General features: G+C 46.5%; 1 protein-coding gene across 1 annotated transcript in view; it reads right to left on the minus strand.

Moving 5' to 3' along the window:
* LOC119389252 (EGFR adapter protein) overlaps window positions 1-23416 on the minus strand; it is a gene marked incomplete at its 5' end in the record, with an annotated part of 169660 nt that extends 146244 nt beyond the window's left edge. Inside the window, one exon of the mRNA XM_037656456.2 lies at window positions 23324-23416. Within this exon, the coding sequence (XP_037512384.2) occupies window positions 23324-23416 (93 nt within the window). The remainder of the gene's footprint in view (window positions 1-23323) is intronic.
* Window positions 23417-26161: the final 2745 nt, after the last annotated feature.

The following is a 26161-nucleotide window of genomic DNA, read 5'->3' on the forward strand; positions in this document are numbered from 1 at the left end:
GAGTGGCTAAGTATGAGAACGAGGGTGCCATTTCGAGACTGCGAGAGCAAACTGCCCCTTCTCCCCAACCGCCCGTCCACGCCTCGGGAACTTTTCTTACTCATAACGAGACGCATAAGTCTCACTTACTGTACTTACTGCTCCTTTTCATTTCTCTCTGTCACTTTGAGCGTAACACTTGTGCAAGTCCACGCTGCCATCTCAACTTCGGCTTCATTTCTTATATGCGCGTACATCTTTGGATCCTTCTCTCTGTCTAATCCTACACTCTCTCGCACATAACGTGCTCCTCCTCAAGACTAAAGAATCCCCACCTCCCCACCAGCCTTCACCACATCGCTTCTCCATAGTAGGGGCAGGCATACCCCCCCCCCCCCCCCCAGACCCCCCAACCTTCCCAACCGCGCCACCGACCCCAGCCGTTATAGAGCGACTCGCGTTCCGTTGGAAAACTCTGCTACACGCACAGGCTCCCGCCATCTTCAACCCCAGCCTTCCCGTGCGCAAGAGAAACGAGGAAAAAAAAAAAAAAAGTCAAGAAAGAAGACGAGACAAGACAAGGCAGTTACATAACGAGGTGGGGGACCTATACCTCGTTTCTTTTCCATAAGCGCTTTCGAGTGAAAGAAAAAAAAGAAAGACGAAAATGCGCGCTCGCACACCGCAATGATTAGCGTCTATACGGTTCCACACACCACCGCCTCTCTCCTTCTCTCTCTCCAACTCACCGCATATGAGCGGGCGCTTTTTGAGCCGCTCTGCATTAGGAATGAAGAGACGCCACCGCTGGCTGCATGCTTCGTGCATGATCCGGCATCGCTGAGAAACACGGTACGCGCGGCTCATCAACGTAAGAAGAGGGAAGTCGATCGCTTGCCGCGGCTTTCATTCCTTTTTTTTTAAAGCGCTTTTTGTCGTAGTTGGCGCGATGAAAAAAAAAAAAAAAGATTGATAAATGAATCGAAACGAAAACTCGCAAAGCGATTTCTATTAAGCGTGTTCCCGTGTATAGAAGCAGATAAAAGCAATCATTTGTAACGCCGTCAGATCGAAACGCGGCATGCTATAATTAGGCCCCGCTACGCAGCCTCAGAAGAAAGAATAGAGGTGATTAAGGTTATCCACAGTCACGGCCGCGCTGGATGGAACGCAAAATTAGCGTGCCATACAGCGCAGCCGTGAGGCTGCATAACTCCACATAATTCAGCGAAGAAATGCTGCTCGCTCAAATGAATCGTTCGCGTTCACGTCTCTGTGTACCAGTGGCGTAGCCAGGGAATGGTTTCGGGTGGTTCAACCCCTCCCCCCCGGCGAAAATTTTCCATTTTGCATGCGTCTATTTACGAGCACACATACAAACTCATGCACGAGAATATACCAAAAAGCGAATGAACTACTCCCACCCCCCGACGAAAAAAAAAAAAAAATCTCTGGTTACGCTTTTGCTGTGTGCGATTTATACGATGAGAAGCTTTAAGTGCTCCTCCAAACAAGCGCCCAATTCATCTGAGTTCATCTTGTTCTCACAGCGGCTTATCATATGCCTCTGCGAGTGTCATCCTTGGATTACTAATCAATGCTTGGTATTAAGTTTACCAGGCTGCCTCGAGGGAAGTGCTTTCAACAAGATAATTAGAAAAAGGATTATAATAAACGATAGATAAGAAACACAGCTGTTCCACAAATTTCTTCATCCGTTTGTGCACCAATATTGATTCACTGTGAAACATTACGAACAAGTAACGGTACTTCGTTTACTGCGCGCTCTTGCGGAATGTGTTCTTGATAGACGCTGCGACACAGCGTGAAATTTACGTACAGGTATGTCGTTAAAACGCTGTATTTCGTACGCTGTGTTTGTGTTCGTCTCGTACTTCTTCTTTGTCCGTGTGTCTTCCCGCCCTATGCTACTAGCCAGTTTAGAGGTACTCACGCAGCTTATAGACACCACCAGAAATGAACAGACCGCCTAAAGCACTTTATATTGAGGGTGTGGCATCGTCTAGTACAAAAAGTACTAACATATGAGAAGTCATCAGGACGCTCGAATTTTTCGCAAGAGAAAACTTCAACCAATCATGATGCTAGACTTGTCGTTACCGAAGGCGACCAGCCAGTGGAAGATATCCCTGGAAACACACACACACACACACACACACACACACACACACACACACACACACACACACACACACACACACACACACACACACACACACACACACACACACACACACACACACACACACACGTACTAGAGTAAACCCCAAATGGTTATATATCTCAGAGGCGCCATTTGAGGCATTAGCGAAAACGCGTCATGCAGAACCAGCGAAAGCCTGGCGGAGCCGAGAAAGCGAAAATTGAATTTCGATCGAAATCGGGTAAGAGGGAGACAATTCAGGCACGCCGGCGCCGCTAATACGCGAACGATGGAGACAAACGATACGAGTGGCAAGAAGACTCGTTCTGTTCTTTCATTTCGTTCTCTCTCTTCATCCCTCTCAGCTTCTATGTCTGCTAAACAGTTAAAAGCTCCCTAGTCGCGGAACGTTCGAGGAGATGTACTAGGAATCAGGGAACGAAAGAAAGAAAGAAAGAAAGAGAGAAAGAAAGAAAAAAAAGAAAGAAAGAAAGAAAAAAAGAAAGAAAGAAAGAAAGAAAGAAAGAAAGAAAGAAAGAAAGAAAGAAAGAAAGAAAGAAAGAAAGAAAGAAAGAAAGAAAGAAAGAAAGAAAGAAAGAAAGACATCTGGCTCTACATCCAGGAAGGAAATTGTTTCCTTCTTAGATGCCTCGTCAATCGCGAAAAATTAACCGTCGGTGTCCACACGAGTGATGCAAAAAAAAAAAAAAAAAACATGACGACATGATGACGTCACATGTCGCCAATTTGTGACGCCATCATTTCGTGACTATGACGTCACGTAACGCGACGTCACCCGATGACGTCATCACATGACATCTTCACTTGGTCAAAGGTGGGCCAACCACGGAGGCCAAGTGCAAAACCAGGTTAGGTACAGCAAGCTTTCGGAGAGGGGCGCGGGAGGACCAATAAATCGACTGAAAAGAAAGAATAGTGTGCATGCGCCTTCGAATGGTGTCAGGCGAATGCATCAAGGACCCTGTGAGCTTTTTTTTTTGTTTTTGCATTTTTCGCCTTCGCCATCATCCTAATTGTTTTCTGCTTCGTTGCAGTCGTTACCATTTTCTTCTTCATTGTTGCCTTTATCATCAGAGTGTCCATAAACCTATTTTATGGACCTAAACTCCTGTACAGACCCTTGTGCACATGTTCACTTTATCAGTGCTTATAATTGTTTTTCAACGCTTTCTTGACGTTTCATTTTGGTTCATGCGACGAGGCGTAGCCGGTGCCGAATAGCGGCAACAACCTCTCGTTTAAAATTATGATTATAATTAAAAGAAAAAAGGCCCACGAAAGAGCGATAGAGTGGCTGTTTGAGGCTGGTTGGTGAAAACATTTTCATCAAAAAAAAAAGGCTTATTTTGCTGAAAAGTTCAATATATAAGCAGAAAAGAAGGTGAGAGAATACGAAGCGCTACAACCAACGAACATACCATATCAGTGTTAAAACATGCAATGCAGGTGCAATATCGATGCACGGCCTGCAATACATAGCCAGATGCTAAATTAAGATAAATTTGCATGCGCGATGGTCACATAGGCAGGACAACGGCACAATGACAAGGCCTGTAGCAAGAAACTTGTTTTATGTTGACAGGTAATCAATCTCACAATCTCGTAGTGAGGTTATTTTTAGATTGTCTTTACGGTACTCAATCAATCAGTGTCAGAATATAAGAGTAGCATTGACTTTTTGGAACTGTTCTGAAATTTTCGAACAGTGAGATTTATTATCTAATATATAAAACAAGTGTCAGGCTAGTTTCGTCATGTGCTCGAGTTTTGTCGCAACTGTGCGAGCTACACGTATGCAAATTAATCATTCCTTCCATTTGTGGCTTGTAGCTGCGATTAATTCTGACTGCCTAATGTCTTTTTTGTTGTTTTTCTTCTTTAACGTGCGCTTGGATCTAAGTGCACGGGGATTATCGGAGCTGTGCATCGAAATACAAAAGTCGCAATTTCGATTACGGGCCGTTACCGGCTATCATCTGACCGACATCCCATAGTAAGTTGTCATTGGCCGAAAGCTGACGTCAAGCGCAGGCAGTGTGTTTGGATCGCTCCGTATTTATACCTACTGTCACCCTGTATACAACTGACTCTGTTAGGCTGAACGGTCTGAAGTGGGCGCGGCCGAGCGTGAAGAGACGACGGTCGGCTTCTCACGAAAGTGAGCACTTCTGATCATAATTCAGATTTTCAAATACTTCGGCCAGTTTGAGTCTAAACGAGTCAACTAATATACACAGCAGCAATAGAAAGAAGCGCCACTAATCAAACATCCTGCTTACTTATAATGTCACGTATAGTGCAAAGCCTGCTGTCTATGAGAAAGTGCCCGATGCGCCATCAGGGAATAGCTGCTGCTGGCGCCCAGTCCACCGCTTATAACAGATTTCCGCCCGAAAAAGAGTGTGTTTAGGTGAACTTTGCATTTCGCTTGTGAACTTACCGCGCCGCGCACCTTTGTACACCAAAATTTGGTTGAGAAGTTCACGGCTCCGTCTTCAGTCCGCCGAATGCGTTTGCACACAAATCCCTCGAGCAGTGGTTTAGTGTTCTTTTTGAAGAGTGTCTGTCCGCTCCTTGCCAGATCTGCAGAGTGCAGCACAGTCCCAAAGCAGACACGTATATAATCGGTACGCGAGGCCGGAAATGAAGCGACAGAGTATTTCACCTGATCTGATACCTAAACTTCGCACTGCGTATAAATTCGAAGAAAAAAAAAAAGAAGAGTTGGATGGGATTTTCTACCAGTATCATACCCCATGTTGTAGTTATAGTCGAGAAGCAACACTTTCAGCCAACACCCTCTCTCTTTTCTTTCTCTCTCTCTCTCTCACACACACACGCGCGCGCGCGCATGCACCGTTCTTGTATGTTTTGTTTTTTTCGAGAAGCGGAACCATCATTATCACGCACTGACATACATGTATTATATTTAGGGCGCACCTGAAGGATCAATCATTGAGCAAACGAGAAACGGAAATACAAAAAAAAAAAGCTGAAGTGGCTGCAGGCCTGAAGACGGCCGACGGATGAAGGGATTAAAGTTTTTTCGAATAAGCCGCTCTATGCGGAATGAAACGGTGCAAGTGCTTCGAAAGAATATTAGAACATAAAAAGTGTTCCCAACAGCGCGAGGATAATCATGGTAAAACTTTTTTTTTTAAAAAAAGGTGGGTGAGAACACACATTGAGAAAGAAAAAAAGCTAATAAATTAATAACTCTAAAACGCGGAAATACAAACAGGTGGTCTTTTTTGAAGTTAATAGATGTTGTTTGGGTATGGGCGTTCCTACTCGTCTTGGACGTGTTGTAAAATTATTTTAAGAAAAAAAAAGGATACAATACACGAGCATACATGCCATATAGAAAACTTTTTTTTAGCGTTCCATCCAACACGATAAGAAGCGAAGAAAAACCGGGAGAAATGCGTATACGCGAAAGAACGTGGTAGTAACACATTTTACGGAACGCACTCCGCATGAAAACGTATAAACAGATTAGTAATAGGAAAAAACGAAAGAACACGTGACCGACCGAGCCTTTCATATACACAGAACGCCTACGAGAGGCACGTCCGCTCTAAGCCTCCTATCTGGGCTAAAACATGCTCGCTCCACTTTGCCAACTGCGTAGAACGAGCTTTTACCGTAAAATCTGTGTACGTACGCGTACAGCTGCTACAACTACTCCCTTACTTTAAAAAAAGAGGAATATACTTTAAAAGCTTGTGGAACTTTAGAAGACGGAGAAAAAGACAGGACAAAGTGGAGAGAAAATTGAGGCAACACGAAAAGTCGTCGTCGTCCACTGGAACGATGTCTCCACCACGACGTCTCGGTGCTGCGCGGCGAAGCCGCACGCCCAGGCGCACGCACACGCGCGCGCAGTTAGTCATTCTTTAGAGAACTGCTCTCGACAGCTGTCCGCTAAGTGGGCCGACATCCTCGCTCAAGTCTTTACGCTGTTTCTTGTTCTTTTATTTTTTCGCAACAAACGAGTGAAGGACGGCTGCAAAACGATGACTATCTTAAAAAGGCCAACGGCGAAGAAAGAAAGAAAGAAAGAAAGAAAGAAAGAAAGAAAGAAAGAAAGAAAGAAAGAAAGAAAGAAAGAAAGAAAGAAAGAAAGAAAGAAAGAAAGAAAGAAAGAAAGAAAGAAAGAAAGAAAGAAAGAAAGAAAGGAAGAAAGAAAGCTTATGAAGCGCGACGATGGAAAGTTTCTTAAAAACTAGCCAGTATAGACTAAGTTTCGAAGACTGCGACGACGGTAAACACGAAGCGCCGTGGGGACGGTGGCAGAAAGCAAGTGTGGCGGTAACCTTCTAAGACAGTGTCATAACTCACATCGTTTCGCGATGCAGACACAAAAGAAACGATCAAAGGCGAGATAACTTCGAGATGGAAAAACCCTCGCTTCATTCTCTCTCTCTCTTTCTACCTTCTTTCCTTTTACGCATTCCAGCCATCCGAAACGGTATGACTTTTCACCATGCGATGCAGCGAAGCTGGCCTAGGCCAACTATAAATGTCCGGCCCGATTTCGCTCCTGTCCACACCGAAATTAAGCTACGTTGACGGAGGAGGCGTGAAAGGTGGAAATGCATGGACGTCAACCAGACGCGCGTCCGGTTTGCTACCTTACTATGGAGGGAAAAGGAATTAAGGAATCAAAAGAAAGAAAGAAGTCGGAAGAACCTATACGGCACCGGACCCGCATACAATGTGGACAGTCTTGTTTCTTTCATATCGCGCCTTTCGTAGAGCTGTCATGTCGGCGTGCAGCAGGTGTTCAATGTGGGGTCTGCCTTTTGAGAAAGCTGCGCATGTCCAAATGAGATGTTCTAAATCTGCTCGGCACAGCCTCTGACAGTGTGTGCATCGCGTAGAAATATTTTCACTCGAAGGTCGGGTAGCTTGCTGCCATTTGTCTAGTATGTGTGGTGTGTATGCAGAGTTAGCCATAACTTTGTTTAAAAAGATTTCTTGTTGACGAGTATACCCACCCTTGTCATTTAGTATGAACTTAATACAGTCAGACCATGAAGCCCAAAAAGCTCTCGCAAGATACGGTAGTCAAAGTGGCCTGTTTCGAGTGGTGTAGGAGAGGTCGACTGATTCGTGCGAGAACGTGACGTGAAGATGTTCATCACCCTTTAATCCCCTTACCCCTTTCCCACCTTATCCCCAACAGCGACCAAGAGTCGTCCTTTTATTTCAATAAAGGTCACATTCATTCATTCATATCGCGCCTTTGAAGACAATTGTTTACCTCAGTCTGTTCCGTTAACATTCTGTAAAGGGGCGCATGTACCACTTCTGAACGAGTTCGGGTACCGTACGTACTCGCATAGAAGCAGCACTCACTAATGTTATCTGATACTGAACACCGTTGACTGTACCGCGCGTTAAAGTATCCCAGATGGTCGAAATTTCCGGAGCCGTCCACTACGGCGTCTCTCATAATCATATCGCGCTTACGGGACGTACAAACCCCGACAATTATTGTTAATGTTGGCTTAGCCCGCTGTGTTAAGAGCAGCGTTGTCTTGAGTCAATTCTTAATCCAATTAGTGATATATCTAGCAATTCTTCTTAATTACTGACGTCGTTGTTTAGAAATATACGAAGATCATTGCGGTTAAACCAGTACTGGCGGACAATTTCTGCATTACACCTCAGAACAAAGGAAGGCGTCCAATGACAGACGCAAGATAAGAGAAGCAGACGACAGAAGCGCCGTAACACAGGTGTTTCTATTGCCATGCTTAACGTCTGCTGTGTCCGTGTTTGTTCGCACACCTTACTTTTTTTCGCGAAGAATCCCTACCGATTAGCTGAGGCTTATGTCGTTCTGATAGACCATTACAGTCCAAAAATTTTCAGATTTAGTCTTCGCGCTCAGCTCGTTCTTCAGTTTCGCGTCTTCGTCATCGTGCGTGGTGCAGACATGCCTGGCGGCGCGTAGATACTGTTGGATGTATGCGCACCATCAACGCACAAGATGCCACACGCACACGATGCCAAGTACACTTCCACCAATAGGAGAGCTTTGTGTCACGATCACGGGACACAAAGCTACGTTCCCCGCAATACCTCAACACTGCACTGCCCTCTTTCACGCGTTACGAAAAAAAAAAAAGTAAGACAGTTCCACTACTGTGAAACCTGAGGAAGTGCGTAGCACCGACACCCAGCGATTCCCGTTCGTAGATTTCCCACTGCTCCATTTACCAAAGCGTCGATGACGCCAGTGTTTGAGGTAAGCATGTAGGGTTACTCGTCACGTGTAGAATCTTGTTAGGCAGATTCACAAACTCGGTGTGCGACATGTGCGCTACTTTTCGCTGCGCTTTATCGACTTCCTGCTTGTTACAGCAGTTGAGATACGCGTCGTTTGCAGCGAGTTCTGTCAGCTTGTTTCCCCATCATATGTAGTCACGTAGCGACGCAACGCCGCGCCGGCGCAAGGGGAGAGGGGCATTCGCTCGCTCGGCAAGGCGGCGACCCGCCAGAGTCAGACCCATGTTTCCGAAACGTTTTAGCGGTCTTAAGTTCATTAATGCGATTACTTCTTGGCTATTTCTGATAACTATATTATTTTGGACCTTGCTTGTTCAATTTAACCAAGGTTTGAGCATTGCTAGTCTTATTATGGCCTGTATTGAGCGCTTCACTGTGAGCATGATCACGCCACATGAGATGGACGGACGACAAGCCGGATCCCTAAAATGCTCCGCACTTAAAAGTGATGAAAACAGATAAGAGATTGCATGAACCAGAGTCGTTGCACGTGAACTGTACAGTATAGAAATTGATGCTGGCATGATGAAGACAGAGGGGGAAAATAGGAAAGGTACATACAGAATACTAGACTGCAATATATTAAACAAAATCTGATTATATAAGAAATCCAAGGGATAAGAAGCGAATGCGGGGGCAGCAGACAGGTAGGTGGAGTAATAGAGAGAGAGAAAACATTTATTAAAGGTTAAGATTGTTATAAGTTTGTGGTTATGGTAAGATGGGCCCCTCTTCCAGGGCCCTAGTGGTTACAGCGGCTTGCCGGGCCTGGTTAAGGGTCGCCAGTTGGCCTCCTAAATCCAGTTCCGCGAGTCGCGTCTTCCACAGCACTAACTTTAACTGGTCGTATACAAGTGCAAAAATAAAAAAAAATGAAGTGCACACATAAAATGGAATCAGCTCGCACAGACAGGATCGACTGGAGAAAATTGGGAGCCGTCCGTCGTCCTGGCAGTGGACATAAAATAGGCTGACGATAATGAAAGGATTTATTAACCTGCATGGATCTGTGCAGCCTACCGCGGTACGAATGCGGCCGCTTAGCACGCACGGTATTCAAACCCACGACCTCGCACACTTTGCAACGCAACGCCATAAGCATAAATCAACGACGGCGGGTGAGCAGTCATCGAGCCTGCGACATCTGGTCACAGTCCACCGAGCCACTGCAGAGCATTTATAGGAAGTCCCAGCTAACGTTAACCAAAATGCGTTTTTTTTAATTTTGCAATAACTTTTTTTCTAGTTAACCAAGTAAGCCGCCGCGGTGGCTCTGTGGTTACACGGCGCTTGGTTGACAGCTGGCTCGAAAGACGCGGGTTCGATCTCTGCCGCGGCATTTCTGGAGCTAAATGCTGCGTGTCATTTCTGGAGGCCCACGTACTGTGCGATGTGAGTTGACATGAAGGAACACCAGGTGATCTAAATTATACGCAGCCCTCCATTACGGCGTATCACATTATAGCGTGAGTGGCTTTGAGACGGTAAACCCCATAAAGCCGCTTAATTAAACAAGTAATTAGTACGTGAGAATTGTGTTGCTGACGAAAGAGGATAGATGACCGAACTCAACATAGGTCTCTCAACCGCCTAATGCACGAGTCCACTCCCCCACCCCCCGGCCCCAAACCAAATAGTGACTTCAAAGGTTAGCAGGAGCATATTCAAACAATTGACCACATCGAAACAACAACCACACCAATGCGTCGCTTGCATATGCTCACCGTTCACCTCGTCACTGAAGGCTCGTAGGAAACGACACGTCAATCACGAACACAGCTTGGCCGGCGGAAGCCCGTCGTCCCTCCGTCTCGTCGAGCGCACGCCGCCTCGAAACCAGTCTTCAGTCCTTCCGTATCATCACAGCGTGGCAACGTCCGTCGCAACAGTTCACGTGTGACAGGACGACGCACGCACAACGGCGAACGCACTGCACCAAACGTGACGCGACCCGAAACTTGGCAAAAAAGAAGTCAAGAACGCCTCGACGCGTGAGGCCGTCAGCCGCACGGCACGACCGCGTGCTAGCGAACGCCGACACCGCTAGCGCTCTCAAAAGAACGAACGGTGGCGAGCGCGGCCTCCTGTCGCCCTGGGGGCCGTCGGCCGCCGACTGACTCCACTCCCATCCGATCGCGCCGGGTCGGGTCGAAAGCCTCGCCGAACACGCGTGGCGCGCTGGCACGCGCGCGCCACGCGCCCCGTGCGCGCTTGCTCGGAAGAACGAAGCCTCCGAGATCGAAGATCTGGAGCGCGGAACTCCTTCTTCAGCACACAGCAGGAGCCGAATGTCTCGGAGGTCGTTATTCGTGGAGAAGGAGGTCGGCTCGCGCTGACGTTGCCTCACCTGTAGCCGTGACACCTATGCGCTGTATAGTTTGTTTTCGCGATTGAAAAAGCGCACGCGAGAGCTCTTCTTTGCTGCTGGGCTACAGTCGATGCTTGCTTAAGGACACAATTAGTGCAGTACGAATATGCACGAATAAAGGAGAGTAAAGGGAACGAGTTCTCTCAATTTTTGTTTCACTTCACTTCATTTATTGTATATCCTCAGGGCCGAAGCGTTAGAGAAGAGTGGTATGAAACGCCAATACAATACAAAAGTAGGCGAACTGTTCGAGGTGCTCGTTTTTTCTGTATTATACACAACTCATGAAACCGACACATAATTAAGCCAAGGAAAGCATAGAGAATTAAAGTGGACGAAGTGGTAGCATGCGAGGCTTTATTGGTCAGCCGTCAACTCGTGCGAAGATCACGTGCCCTGTCACGTCCGCTGGCGAAAAAAAACAAAAGAAACAGCGTTCCACACTCACTTCCTGAGCTGGCTAACACTCCCAGGGATTAAGCCCACATAAATACCCTACAAAATGTTGGCAGGGAAGCACCCTCCGTTGTAGCTCAAGCATCGGACGCGTAATACGAAGGTTGTGGGCTCGGATCCCACCGTCGGAAAGACTGAGTTTTCGTCCACTTTAATTTCTTTCAATTCAAGTGAGAATCATTACAATACAGTTAAGAAACTACAAATAATGTCACCTATGCTTTCCTTGGCTTAATTGTGTGTCGGTTTCATTAATACAATACAGACATACATAGGAAAACAAACAACAACAAAAAATAAGGTAAAATAGTTAGTTACTGCTGGAACTTACGGACAATGAAACTGGAGAGAACATATAGGAGATATTGACTGCTACATGGAAATGGAAATGCGTAGGTAACAGAGAAATAAATTAACAACAGTGGATTAAAAGACATATCCCGAATCAGGAATTACAGTATTAAGTAATTTGAAGGCAAACTTGAGGCTGCATCGGATGAACTGGATGGGGACAGAAATAACGATTAAGGAGGAGAACAAACTCTAATTCTGAGCATGCGCAGTAACGATCAAGATATGGCTCGTAGACGCCGTACTCCTTCCGGCCTGTTTATTCCAGGCCGTGCTGCAATCCGTGACACAGCACGGCTATAAACACGGTCAAATTAGCCCGAAACGGCATTTTCCCGAGCTCAATAAAATGACGGGGCGAACTCTATTAGGATGGGCCAGTCGTTGGCTTACGTGTGCGAGATAAGGTTGACCGTGCGTAGCGCGTCCATGGACAACAGCTTTAGGGAGCAGTATAACGGCTCGTGGTCCCTTTAACGACGCCACTTACAGCACCGTGAGGAAAAGCGCTCGTCTCCGCGAGCACGCACGCACGCACGCACGCACGCACGCACGCACGCACGCACGCACGCACAAACACGCCACGATCACATACAAACGCAGACTAACAGGCACGCACGCAAGTACACACACAACGTCTCTCTCGCGCTCCTATATACTACTATATATATATTCGCTCACGAACACACAGTGTGTTAGCAGTGCCGGTTTACCGTATGGTACGCACGGAAATACCGTGCTATCGTGGTCGGCACGCCGTGTTTTTTAAGTTTTAGTCGCGCGAGTCGCTCACTGCTTATGGTAACGTGATTAGATGATCACAGTGGCTAACAGAGGTCTTGCAGACTAAGAAAAGTTACATGCCGGCCACGACGGTACCGTATTTCCATACTTGCCGATACGGTAAAGCGGTTCTGCTAAAAGACCCTATTCCCTTCAGCCTCGCAACCCTGCAAACGCTGAACAAAAGTCTACCAACTCACTCTTTCACTACCCAAACCTTCCCCCCCCCTCTCTCTCTCTCACACACACACACACACACACACACACACACACACACACACACACACACACACACACACACACACACACACACACACACACACACACACACACACACACACACTGTCTAATTCACGCACCCAAAAAGACGTGCCCGACCGTCTATCCATCAATGAGTTATGTAATTATATGAAGTAGCTTGACTATTCTAGTAAAGGCATCAGATAGATAGATAGATAGATAGATAGATAGATAGAAAGATAGATAGATAGATAGATAGATAGATAGATAGATAGATAGATAGATAGATAGATAGATAGATAGATAGATAGATAGATAGATAGATAGATAGATAGATAGATAGATAGATAGATAGATAGATAGATAGATAGATAGATAGATAGATAGATAGATAGATATTAGGCTGAAGTAAGAAACACACTATTTCTGTAGCCCTATCGTTGGGAGCACGGCTCAGCGTCTGTAGGGTGTCGGGAAGTGTGCGGAAAGAGAAGTCAGAGAGAGGAAACCGAAGTTAATCCGGAAATACGACGACTGTCAAAAAATGACCTTGCGCCTTTAGTCGCATGCACGGCGAGGCGGCGTCGTCAAACGAGAATTCCGCACTCGTACGCGCGCTCCCACGCCCGCGTGCTCGGCCACGCCAAAAGCATGGGAAGGAACGCCCGCTGCACCCTCTATAAGTTGTTTATTAACCTTTCGGCGCTGTTAATCTTGCTTATTTATTTGTATTTTCACTGGCGACACGGCGATGCCTGCGTATCTGCGCACGGAAGTTCGACAGAAGAAAAGCAGAAAATTTTTTTTTTTTTCACAAGTTCACCAACCGGTTGCGCCAGCCTCCGTCGCACAGTATGTGTACGTTTCCGTCTGGGATATATATATATATATATATATATATATATATTATATATATATATATATATATATATATATATATATATATATATATATATATATATATATATATATATAGTTACGTGCAGTAGTTAGATCGCCCAAAGGTCCTAAGCGCGCATTCTGTCTTCGCTGCGCGAAATTGATTTTGTATGCATCGTGTCGGGGCGCAGTCCCCGGGCCTTGGCATTTCCAAGCCTCGCATATAAACTGCATAAGGGATGGCTTTCACGGTTTCTACGAGCCTTCTCCTCGAACAAACAAACAAACAAACAAACAAACAAACAAACAAACAAACAAACAAACAAACAAACAAACAAACAAACAAACAAACAAACAAACAAACAAACAAACAAACAAACAAAGGAAAGAAAGACAGAAAGAAGTGAGCGGGAACGCGAGACTAAGGAAAAGAACGAAGAGGTGTGAAAAGTGTGAACGGCATGCAGTTTTCGGCAGCATAAAACCGATCTAGGAAACATGTGAGTTCATATTTATTTCTTTTTTAAGAATATACATAAAATACGCAGGAAAGAACAAGGAGATTGCGTGCGGACAGGTTTGACGTGAGCGCAACGAACGAGCTAAAGCATGGAAGCAAACCCTCTTCCTCAGTTGACTTCAAAAACTTGTAAATCGCCTGTGCTGTGCATCTGTATTGTTAAGTGTGTGCGCTCATGTTCTTTTTTTTTCTCTCTCTCAGGCACTCTTATATACCTGTTGCTACCTTATATAGTGAATTTTTTCTTGCCTCACAAGAGCAATCTTATTATTTCTACAGTTATTAATATTAATTGTTAGGGTTTTACGTCCCAAAACCACGATTTGATTATGATGGACGCCGTAGTGGAGGGCTCCGGAAATTTCTACCACCTGGGGTTCTTTAAGGTGCACCTAAACCTAAGCGCACGGGCCTCCAGCACGTTGTCTCCATCGAAATGCGGCCGCCGCGGCCGGGATTTGATCGCGCGACCTTCGGGTCATGCTGCAGCAGTCGAGCACAATAACCGCTAGACCACCGCGGCGGGTATCATTTGTACAGTTGTCAATGCTGCTGTTGCTACTACTACTACTACTACTACTACTACTACTACTACTACTACTACTACTACTACTACTACTACTACTACTACTACTACTACTACTACTACTACTACTACTACTTATAGAAGTAATTAATAGTAATAGGATTCCACGGCTGCTCTCTGACCAGGGGCGTAGCCAGAAATTTTTTTCGGGGAGGGGGGGGGGGTTCAACCATACTTTATGTATGTTCGTGCGTGCGTTTGTATGTGTGCTTGTATATATGCGCAAGCAAAATTGAAAAATTTCAGGGAGGGGGGTTTGAACCCCCCCAACCCCTCCCCTTGGCTACGCCCCTGTCTCTGACGTCCCTTTATGAGAAACTGCGCAACGTGCTACATCGGCTGGCACTCCGAGGATATCCAAAAGTCGTATCCAAGTCCTCATCCAAGTCTGGAACCTGTAACAGCCATCATTTAGGCTTGAACGTAATGTAATTGGCTCTCCTCAAAGGCGCAAGAAACGGCGCTCAGTTGGCGAAAGCGCAACGCCACTCGCGAGGAAAAACACGACCCTACAAAGCTCGCGCGGCTGTTGCGCATGCGTAGAACGATGTAGCTTGCACCAAAGCGTGTGCCCCTATGTATATATATCCGGGCTTTATATACTCCGCTTGTGGAATGGCGACTTGTTCCGGCTCGAGTCGCAGCACCTTCCCACCACAGCGGGGCGTCGTCCAATGAAAAGGCGTCACAACCCCCCGCAGCGATGCGCTGCCGTCATTTCCGGGAGGCGACGCGCGGCTCTTGCTTCGGGACGTGAAGGCTTCACCGCACGACTCAGTGCGGGCTGAGGACAATTGCTCCGCGCCCTACTGTTTAGCAAGTTACGGAAATACGGTACGCAAATACGGTAAGGCAGTACGGTAGCGTTCCTCCTTTCCCGCTGGTTGTGCTTTGGCCGCTCAACGACCGGGAAAGGAGGAGCGGTACCGTGCTGCCTTACCGTATTTGCGTACCGTATTTCCGTAACTTGCTAAAAGACTCTATTATGGAGACTGGAAGCGCCTGTAGACTATTTTACGGATGGGTTTCGTCGCCGCCATATTAGGCTGTAGCCTTGCTGTTTTGTATTTTTATCAACTAAACCAGCAGTATATACGTACACGCCTGAGAACGGCTGGGTTGGTGCATTCGACGTTTCATGACCTCATTAATTCACGTCGCGATATACACAAATAGGAAAACATTCGTCTAACAGCCCGAGGTGGCGGCGCCCATGTATTTTACGTAGCATCCTGCATAACGTAGCATCCGACATAACGAACAACCTTGAAATACTGCAACTACATTTATGCAAATCGAACAACAAACGCGTGGTCACTTAGGAAAGAAACGCCATCGACATGCTGATATTACATTCGAACACATATTTATTCAATAGACATGAAGGGGGGGGGGTGCGAGAGAAGAAATATCAGGCCTGTCGTTAATTAAGTTGGCGCTTGCGCCAGTCATTCTCTCGTTCAAATGTCACCCGGAAAGAAATTCCGCGCTAAAACCAAAGAAAAATCTCTCGTACGCAGTAGAAAGCGAGACTAAAGGAAAATTGAGATGGGGGTATATGACACGACGCACTGCAACCTCGGAGTATTCCTCCTCCACTACTTCGTCATTATGATAACATCGCAATATATTCTTCTTCATCGCATATTCATCGCAATATATTCTTCTTCGGTTCATTAGATGTGCAAATACACACGACGTCGCACGTATGTCGAGAACTGCGATTATGTACTATGTAAGTTGGACAGCGAAAAAAAAGTTAACTTGGATAGGTTGTTTATTTCTACACGTCTTCAATAAAACAGGATGCCAGTTGTGGTTTGTAGCCCTTGTACGAGCACCCTACGACTGAGAGACCGAACCTCCGTCTTGCATGTTTCAGAAGACCTAAAGATGTTCTGTGTGAATGCAGGCGATATCAGAGAGACGATTTCTGGAGGCGGCTTTGCACCTTCAACTGGACTCGTGCTTTGAACTGAGACATATTCTGGGACCATGGCAAAGTAGCACCTGTGCATTACGCGCCACAAAAACGCTACTGACTTTCTTGTGGTCCACGAACCTGCACCAAAACTTTGGAAGCAGTGTAGTGTAGTGTAGTGTAGTGTAGTGTAGTGTAGTGTAGTGTAGTGTAGTGTAGTGAGAGTGCGTGCGTGCGTGCGTGTGTGTGTGTGTGTGTGTGTGTGCGTGTGCGTGCGTGCGTGTGGTTATCAGTGTATATATCATAATCATCACCCGGCACCCGGAGTAACATGTCAGGCAAATAGCCAGGCTAACATCTCCACCTTTTCATTAAAACATTTCTCTCTCTCTCTCTGATCACATAAGTACGTATGATGACTATGTGTTTATTTGACTTGCGCAAAAGGTTATATACCGCTCCGTATGCATATACGCGCATCATGTCAGGAGACCTGTGTAGCGTTTATGTTCAGTCCCTGTTAAGGCTAGACGGATTGCGATAGTAGCAGCAAGCGTTCTACCCCAAGAGACTTCCGGTCACTTCATTTATCATTCTCTATCACCGACGCGGGAACAGTGTTTTTTTTTTTTAAGTTGTCTCAGATTAAGGAAAGTCTCTTTTTACGTTTTCAGATAAAAGGAGGGCGCATAAAATTCAAGAGTACGTCTTATAATATTGTGTATAGCTTAGAAGAATATTTATTTGGGACATTTGGCTAAACACAGACAGAGAAAACTGTTGAAAGTCTACGGGCTACTTGACAAGGCTTTTCTTCCCCGCCAATGCTAGTATGCTACGTCGGTGGATAAAACTGGAAGCCGTCTATATATAAGCGCCTGTAGCACTTGCGTGTATTGGTTGTGTAAACTCTCCTTTGTGAATGTCATGCGTGAAGCTTTTGCAGCTCGTCCGTGCACGCGCATGCTCTCGTCACCTGATTTCTTTCCTGCATTTAATAATAATTGCTGGTATTTTACGTCCCAAAACCACGATATGGTTATGAGGGACACCGTAGTGGAGGGCTCCGGAAATTTTGACCATGTCGAGTTTTATTGCGATAGCAATTATATGGACAGTTTCGGCTGGATTTTGCCGTCGCCGTCGCCGCCGTCATGCACCGTATATGTATAAGTATGTATATACATATAAAGGCCCCAAAGAAAAATAACTCAGAAAAATGCTTCCGAAGCGCGGAATCGAACCAGGGACTTCTTGCTCCGCAGCGAACGGCGCTATCCACTACGCCACGAAACGCAGATCTTCCACGTAGCTAACGGCGAGCGTTATATACACACCATTTAGCGCTGGACGGACTCAGAGACAGAAGGCGATAATAAGCGTTTCTTCATTACCAGCGAGGTGGCGCTAGGAGCCCGACGGGCGTAGGACGGGCGCATTTAAAAGTCGTCGGCGAGCTCGCTCGCTTCTTCTTATATTTGCGGATGGGAGAAGCTTGCCCTTCCGCTGTCTGCTCGCGCGGTTTTCTCGTGGCGCGGGGTAGAGGAATGTTTCACGCTTTCACCGTGATGTCCGCGCTCATGTTACGGCGCGTACGAATGTCACTCGAGCTCAGGGACGCCGCTAAACGAACAAACAGAAGATGAGCGCGAACTATCAAGTGTCACAGCTCGACACTTGAAGCACGCTAGTTTCCTTCGCTGCTTCGGCCGCCTTTGCAACAGAAGCGCTGTTCAAACTGAGAGTATCCATTGGCGAGCCTCACTTCGTATAGCATTAGTTCCTTGCTATCGCATTCATTGCTTCGGCCTTGCGGCGAAACTGTGACTTTTTTAACGTGCACATAAATCTAAGTACACGGGCCTCTAGCATTCCGCCTCCATCGGAATGCGGCCGCCGCGGCCGGGATTCGATTCCGCGACCTTCGGGTCGGCAGTCGAGCACCATAACCACTACCAAGGAGGTTTAAAAAGACCACTACAGACAACCGTGGCGGGTCCTGCATGCATATATAAGCGTCAGCGTATAGTTGGCTGTGATAAACAACGTGTGTTGTGGTTTCGCTTAGTCTATCGCAGGTCAACCGATGTATCTTACATAAATCTAAGACTTTTACGTGTGGTATTACCTGCAACAACATAGAGTTAAACGAAGGAAGGGCGAATTTGGACGCTAAGGAAGGGCGAATTTGGACGCTCTGCCACCCAGACCATATAAAGCAAAGCCTCCCCCCCCCCCCAACCTTCTTTTCTTCGGCTCATGCGCGTTCTCTGTTTCAATTTCAGTTTATTATTCGTCTATACAGTAGTTACAATAAACTATTTGCACACATGTATCCCACAATCAGAGACCGCAGCTAGATTCGTCATCAACCGTTAATAGAAGATAAAAAGCGGGATACATAGCAAAAAAAAAAAAAAATAATGATAAGCCATCGATAATAAGAGACATATGATAACAGCAATCGAAAATAAATCAAAAGGTTTCACACGGATCCAAAGCAACCTACACAACTGAAATAAGCAAAATAACATCGTTACAAAGTTTGCCAAAGCGTAAATAACATTTTTTTTTAATATTTAAGTCAATACAGGGTAGGGAACGATTTAAAGGAGAGCATGATGGATTGTTCCAAAGCTCAGATAGGTAAGATATGCGGGAGGACGGGGCCGATCGCCCCTCCGAACTCGACCACGACGGGCCCTCGCCCCCCCCCCCCCTCCCACCCCTCTCCTAGGCTACATACCTTGACAGCCTTAATTAACGGCTCCATATTGTTGTAGACGTGCGGTACAGTGTTAGAATGAATTTCGCACAAAGAAACTCGCAAATTTTGTTCGCAACAAAATGCCGCATTGACTTTGTGTACACCTCACTCTAAAATGCACGGTTAGATCGGCAAAGTTACCGCTAAATCGCAACAGAAATTTTGCCTCGAATTGTTGCGAGAGTAGATCGGGAGCTGCACCGAATTAGCCCGGTTGCAACGCACGGCTGCCAACGCAGGCAAGCGTCAGCGCAGAGGCGGAATTGAGTGAATCGCGGAAACTTGGCGGGAAGAAGCAGCTTTTTAAGCTGGAACCCCTTCTGATTCTCTCCATTTCCATTTCCGGATTTCGGGCGAAACTCCAGCCGCGCGACGACGCTTCTATCCCGACGCTGTTCTTTTGTTCCCATTTCAACAGATCGGCGTTGTTCCGTTCGTCGGGAGAGTATCGTTGCCAGCAGAGTTCCCATGCAGATCGACACTATATAGAAGTCACCAGCAGAGGCGCTGCGGGAGCGGGAAGCGTGACTTTAATGTGAAAAACGACAGTGGGAATGAGAATGGCTGGGAGGGTACGTGAAGAAAAAAAATTGAATGCAAAATAAAAAAAGGCACAGAAATAAAAATGTCTTCCCATGATGAGCAGGAAACTCAGCGAACCCCAGTATGTATAAATAAAGTTGCCCACCAATGAAGATTCAATGAAAAAATTTCTGTTCTATATATATTTTCGAAACACGAAAGTTCGTTCGCACACTTTATTGCCGAAACTTAATGAAGTAAATAAAGTAAAAAGGAAGGAAACTAGGAAAATATAAAAATAACGAAAGTGAAAAATGAAGATGGTGAGACGTCTCGTGATCAAATTGTAGATGTTAGAAGTGATTTATGCCCCCCCCCCCCCCCCCCCCCCCTCTCCGCTCTTCTCACCCATAGCTGACTCCGGTAAACCTGTTTATTTTTCGCTGCAAAAGCATGACAGCTCGCAGTCCCAACACGGAGAATGCGAGCTATCGCGTCTGAAGTCGCAACAACTCGGCTGGCAGCCGCAGAGTCACGAGACGGCGTGCATACGGTTGTGTCGAGCTTTGCACACACGACGACCTTCACCGGCATCGTGCGCGGGACAACACGACGTCGCGCCGTCTTTTCGGCTGTGCATGTAAAGAAAAGAACGCGTGTTGCGCTCAAGAGACGGCACACCTGTGCGTATACTTGCTTTGCGTATACCTGTACCCGTGCTCGCGGATTCGTGCATCCAACTTCTTTGGCGCAGTTGTACTGCGTTTATGCGCTACCGCTTCTGATCTTCGCTCGGTGTAACTGAATGAACATTTGAGGACATAAAAATATTTCACTGAAGCGCCCATACAAAGTGTACTGCTTCCCAGCTTTTCTTTTTGCATCGCCTGTAGAACGCAGTTGTATGCTTCAGTTCAGTACACATTTTTTTCCGCGGTGGAAAGTATTTTTGGAACACCACCATCAGCAGCTCCACCACAGGTCAGTATTATATACACACTTCGCTTGAAAATTTGCCTTATTTACCTTTCTTAGGTTTTGTTGCTTTCCTCACTCTCGTCGTCACTCTCACATTCATTGCGCTTTGATGATAGCGTCCTCGCTTGACTCTTCGTTCACGATTTGATCGGCTTCAGCACACAAAAAGCCGTGCAGTTCAACAGCGTCTTGTTGAACTTATGGCTATCCTCATCATCCTCATCGTCATCATCTGACCGAATGTATACAGCAATGGTCGCCTCGATGGTTGTTGGCGGAAACGTATGTTCCCGACTTGTGGAATGAGCAGTGCTGCAATTTTCAAACTTCTGGGTTCCCAACTAAGGGTGGTCTGAAAAGTTCTCGGCCTGATGTAGAAAAAAGCGTTTTGGACCTTCAAAATTATTTTTATTTTTCAACATAGTCTCCTCTCAACTCTACACACTTGGTCCATCGATATTCCAGAGCCAGGATTCCGTCCTTAAAATGACTTTGTGGAAGTCCTGAAAAGTACTCATCCACAGCAGCAATCACTTCTTCATTTGATGAAAAACGTTGCCCACCAAGAAAGATTTTGAGTTTTGGGAACAGGTGGTAGTCCGACGGGGCCAAGTCAGGAGAATAGGATGGGTGCTCCAACAATTCGTACTTCAAATCGTGAAATTTAGCCATTGCAAGATGTCCTTTGTGCATCGGTGCATTGTCCTGATGAAAGATGATTTTCTTCTTCTGTAAACCTGGTCTTTCCTCACGAATTTTCTGATTCAATTGACTCAAAAGGTCAGAATAATACTCCCCAGTTATGGTTTTAGCCTTTTCAAGATAATCCCCAAGCAGAATGTCTTTAGCGTCCCAAAAAACACAGGCCATCACCTTTCCTGCGAAGGGAACTGACTTTGCTTTCTTTGGTGCAGAGGACCCGGCTTCAGTTCACCGCTTTGATTGTTGTTTCGATTCCGTTGTGTAATCGTGAATCCAAGTTTCATCCATTGTTATAAATTTGCGCAAAAAGTCCGCTGGATTTTTGTTGTACAGCTCCAAAGCACGCTGTGACATCGTCATGCGGTGCGTTTTTGCTCAGGAGTAAGGATGCGCGGGCACTCCATCTTGCACAGAGCTTGTTCATGTGTAGTTCGTTATGCAAAATGTGACATACACTTCCACTGAGATTGCCAACAGCTCGGCAATTCACGCAACTTCCCTCTCCTGTCTTCCAGAACCATTATCGTGCACACCGGTCAATCAATTCAGAGTTGTTGCACTTTTTGGGCGCCCCTTCGCGCTGGGGTCATCTTCAATGTCTCTCTCCCCCTCTTCCACTCAGCAGCCCATTCTGACTGTGGAGTATGAAGGTGAATTTTGCTTGTAAACTTTAACAAACCTTTGGTGAATTTCATTCGGAGACAAACCTTCTTTTACAAAGAACTTTATCACCGCACGGTACTCAAACTTCTCCATGCCTTCCGGTGCTTCACACTATACACCCACTGTGATCGACTGTCAAAGCCAAACTGCTAATCGGCAATAGATGGCGTTTCATCTGAGACTTGCAGAGACTTGTATGAACGTGTACATGAGTGCTACAAGTTCTCGCTCGCGTGATTCTTATTGAGGCCGAGAACTTTTCAGACCACCCTTAGCTCATGGGTTGAAAAAGATGTTGCGGATTAGTACCTGTAATTTTTCGTTATTGCGGGAGTGCTTCTTAAGATCTCTTCGCAGTCGAGAGGGAGCAAATGCATTGAACTCTATGGACGTTCGCCGGGGACGCCAGATTTCTTCGCTGTCGCGAGAATTTCGTTCTTGAGGAGTTCCACTGTATCATAACTCTAGAGTTACAAAGACGCGTTGCGTCACTGAACACAAATTAAAAACGCTGGACACCTTCCAATTGCCACATTACACTCTTCATAAATGTGAGACCCTCATTGCTTGATTTCGCTAAAATCCTATGTCTAATACTTCTTAATTGGGTTTCTATGAAATTTATTTTAGGAGAGTTCTGGTCGCTGCGTATGAACTTTATCTGAGACTTTGTTATGTCTTAAGTGGAGAGGAAATAAATCTGTAATGAGCTTATGAATTTCGGAAAGATCAACGCTAAGAATGCTTCATAATACGAGGAGTCTCACCTCAATCATATTGCACACTGTGAACGTGCGCTCGGGGAAAGCCTTATTAGGCTCATTACGCGAAAAGTCCGACGTCAGACGTCACGCGACACTCAGTCACGTGACGGCGGCGCGGTTCGCGTCATGGAAAACTTCCCGCCACCGGCGTGTGTTTAAAAAACAAAAAATGTGGCTACGTGTATGCAAACAGCCTTTAGCTAATGCGCTATGGGGTGGCGGGATAATGGAAAGCGGGTCTATAAGAACGACGCTGTAGGGTCTATAGGCTCGGCTACCAAAGGCCAACCTTCTTGCCCCAGGCGCGCGCAGGGGAAGCGAGGGGGGGGGGGGTTAAAGGGGGATCCGTATTTTCGACTTACCCTCATGCGAAACAGCTGTGCCTCCATGAGCTCGGGCTTGACCCAGACATCATTATCCGAGACGTCAAAGCTGCCAACGTACTGAAACACAAAAGGACGCCAATATTAAACAGGAATTTTGATTACCAGTGTCGTGTGATTTGAACAAAATGCGTGCAGTGAACACACAGAGGGTTTTAGCGCGTTTCTCAAACACTCGAGGCAGAATCCATAGATAATGCTTGTAAAAAGACTCATCAGCGTTTTTTTTTTTTTTTTTTTTGAGTGACCGCCGCAATTTCATTGAGTCGCTCCTTTAGCATCCAACATATTCGCTGGAAGAAAAAAAAAGAAAAAAGTCACAGGGTCCCTTATGCATTCGCCTACGACGACTTGAAGGCGAAAGCCATCGTCGTCTTCTTTTGCTTCTCAATCGATGTATTGATCCTCCCCCGCTCCCCACTGAAAGCTTTCTGCACCTAACGTGGTTTTGCATTGCCTCCAGGATCGGAGGCGTTGCAAGCTTTTTGCACCTCACCTGGTTTTGCACTGCCTCCTTGATCGGCCCACCTTTGACCGAGCGACGATGTCACGTGATGAAGTCATCATGTGAGCGCTATCAGGGTATGTTGATGCTTAGGAATGACGGCCATATACATGTTGGCGGGGTTCTGTGACGTCGATAGCGTGCCGTGGATCACGCTATGGTGATCTTTTGCACAAATCGTGTTCATGCTGCCGCACCGCGGGGACCGCCGACGCCGCCGAATGGTCAGTTTTCGTGTTTGAGGTGAGGCATTCTAAGGCCCTAATAAACATATGATTGTTACGGTGTCCGATCGGCTGCCCAACATTTCACGCAAAAGTTGAACGTGCTCTAACATTTCGTGCGGCATACATCGCCGTCTGCTGTCGCGGCGTGCATCGTCGTGTCCTGTCCATTTGCTTGAGCGCAAGAGAGGGCGCCACCGCCTCAAAGCTCTCCGTGTGGCGAGAGAGAGCGAGCGGCGGTTGACTATGGAAACGCTCTTTTTTCTATCCGAGCACTTGAAGTGGCTCTTGAACGAAAAAGAAGGTGGCGCTGAAACCCTTGCGGCAAGCGCGGCTAGGCGCCGGCCGGCATTTCTCTACATCCTTAATCTTTCTTTTCTTTCTTTCTTTCTTTCTTTCTTTCTTTCTTTTCTTTCTTCTTTCTTTCTTTCTTTCTTTCTTTCTCTTTCTTTCTTTCTTTTCTCACGCAGCCTTCCATTCCTTTTGCTTTCATGTTCTTCAAACGTCGATTTCGACTCCACTGTCTGTAGCCTGTATACTGCTCGTACAAATGGCGGCCATTTATTCTCGTGATTAGGGCCAAGCATTCCTCCACGTTAACGCCACGACAGGCACTAATCCGCGGGACGCCCAAACAGCCTATAACGTCTTACTATTATAACTAGCACCGCCTAACGCAAACCCACGCCGCACTGCCTCGTACTCGATCGCCAGCCACAGCTTATACCTGTAAACCTATGCACACAAACATGCACATGCCCAGGAATGATGCACGCCTGCGTTTATCTGCACCGTTTGCGTTCGGGGGCAAAGGAATGAGAGGAGGCACGAATACACACAGGCGCCCGCGGCGTAAAGTAAAGGATGAGGAGGAGGTCAAGGTTGAGTGGGAGGGGAAGCTGTACGCCGAACCATCCACGCCCTCTGTTCATTTATACGCTTCGCGGCGTCGTCGCTCTGAGAACGCATATATACTGTACTCGCAAGCGCTAGCAAATTACTGCCGCCGCCGCCGCCCCCTCACTAGCCGACAGAACAATTCTCGGAATTAATTAAAAGACCGCCCCCCCCCCCCCCTCCTCCCATCTCTGCCTCCCGTCCGCCCACTCTTTCTATTTGCTTTTCTTTAAATGCGTTGCATTTCGCCGAGGGTGGTTTTGCCCTACGGCGACCTTTTTTTTATCTGCTTGCGCGCTCCCAGAACAATCCCCGCACAGCCCGTATCCATGCTCCACTCTTTGCTTTCGGTACAAAGCCTTACGCAGCCACCTACAGCGGTGAAGGTGGTCTCCTCCACTGCACTATTTTTATTGATACAACGCATCCGTGTATTCCCGCTTTATTCGCGCACTTTCTCACCACGCGAGTTCTTTTTCTTCCGAACATGTCCGAGAACTTATACAGGTCGTCCCACGTAACTTGAGCTAAGACATTAAAATGATAGCCGCGTCGGAAGCCAATTAAATCGAACTCATACTATTCGCACTAGCCTATAGTTACCAAGACATTTATTTCTTGTCTTTCTATTCCCGATCCCCCAGTGTAGGGTAGCCAATCGGAAGTGCTTCTGGTTAACCTCCCTGCCTTCTCCTTTCTGTTTCCTTCATGCCTCCTCCTTTCCCCTTAGTTCATTAATTATGTTAATAGCCAACATTTTCAATTATTGGCTGAATACTTAAAGTATGGTCGCACAGTTGTAAAGCCCCTTCAGAAAACCACTGCATGAACTGTTTTCTGTACGATACTTCTCATGTAGTTCCTTTCTTTACGCGTTGCAAAGAAATCCCGCGAAATGTGAAAAAGTCACGTGACGGACCGCTTGCGCACTGTTATCGTGCCGCTCTCAAATCTCAAAGCGTGCAAATGGTGGACCATATATACACACACACACACACACACACACACACACACACACACACACACCACACACACACACACACACACACACCACACACACACACACACACACACACACACACTCGACCTTGCGTACAGTGAGGTGCAACCAAAAATGGAGCATATAAAACAATGAGCCGAGTGGGGCTGCGTGTGTAGAAAGATGCTCGCGAGAATTCTGGGGAAGGGCGA

This window comes from Rhipicephalus sanguineus, chromosome 4, assembly GCF_013339695.2.
Source record: "Rhipicephalus sanguineus isolate Rsan-2018 chromosome 4, BIME_Rsan_1.4, whole genome shotgun sequence".
Lineage (NCBI taxonomy): Eukaryota > Metazoa > Arthropoda > Arachnida > Ixodida > Ixodidae > Rhipicephalus > Rhipicephalus sanguineus.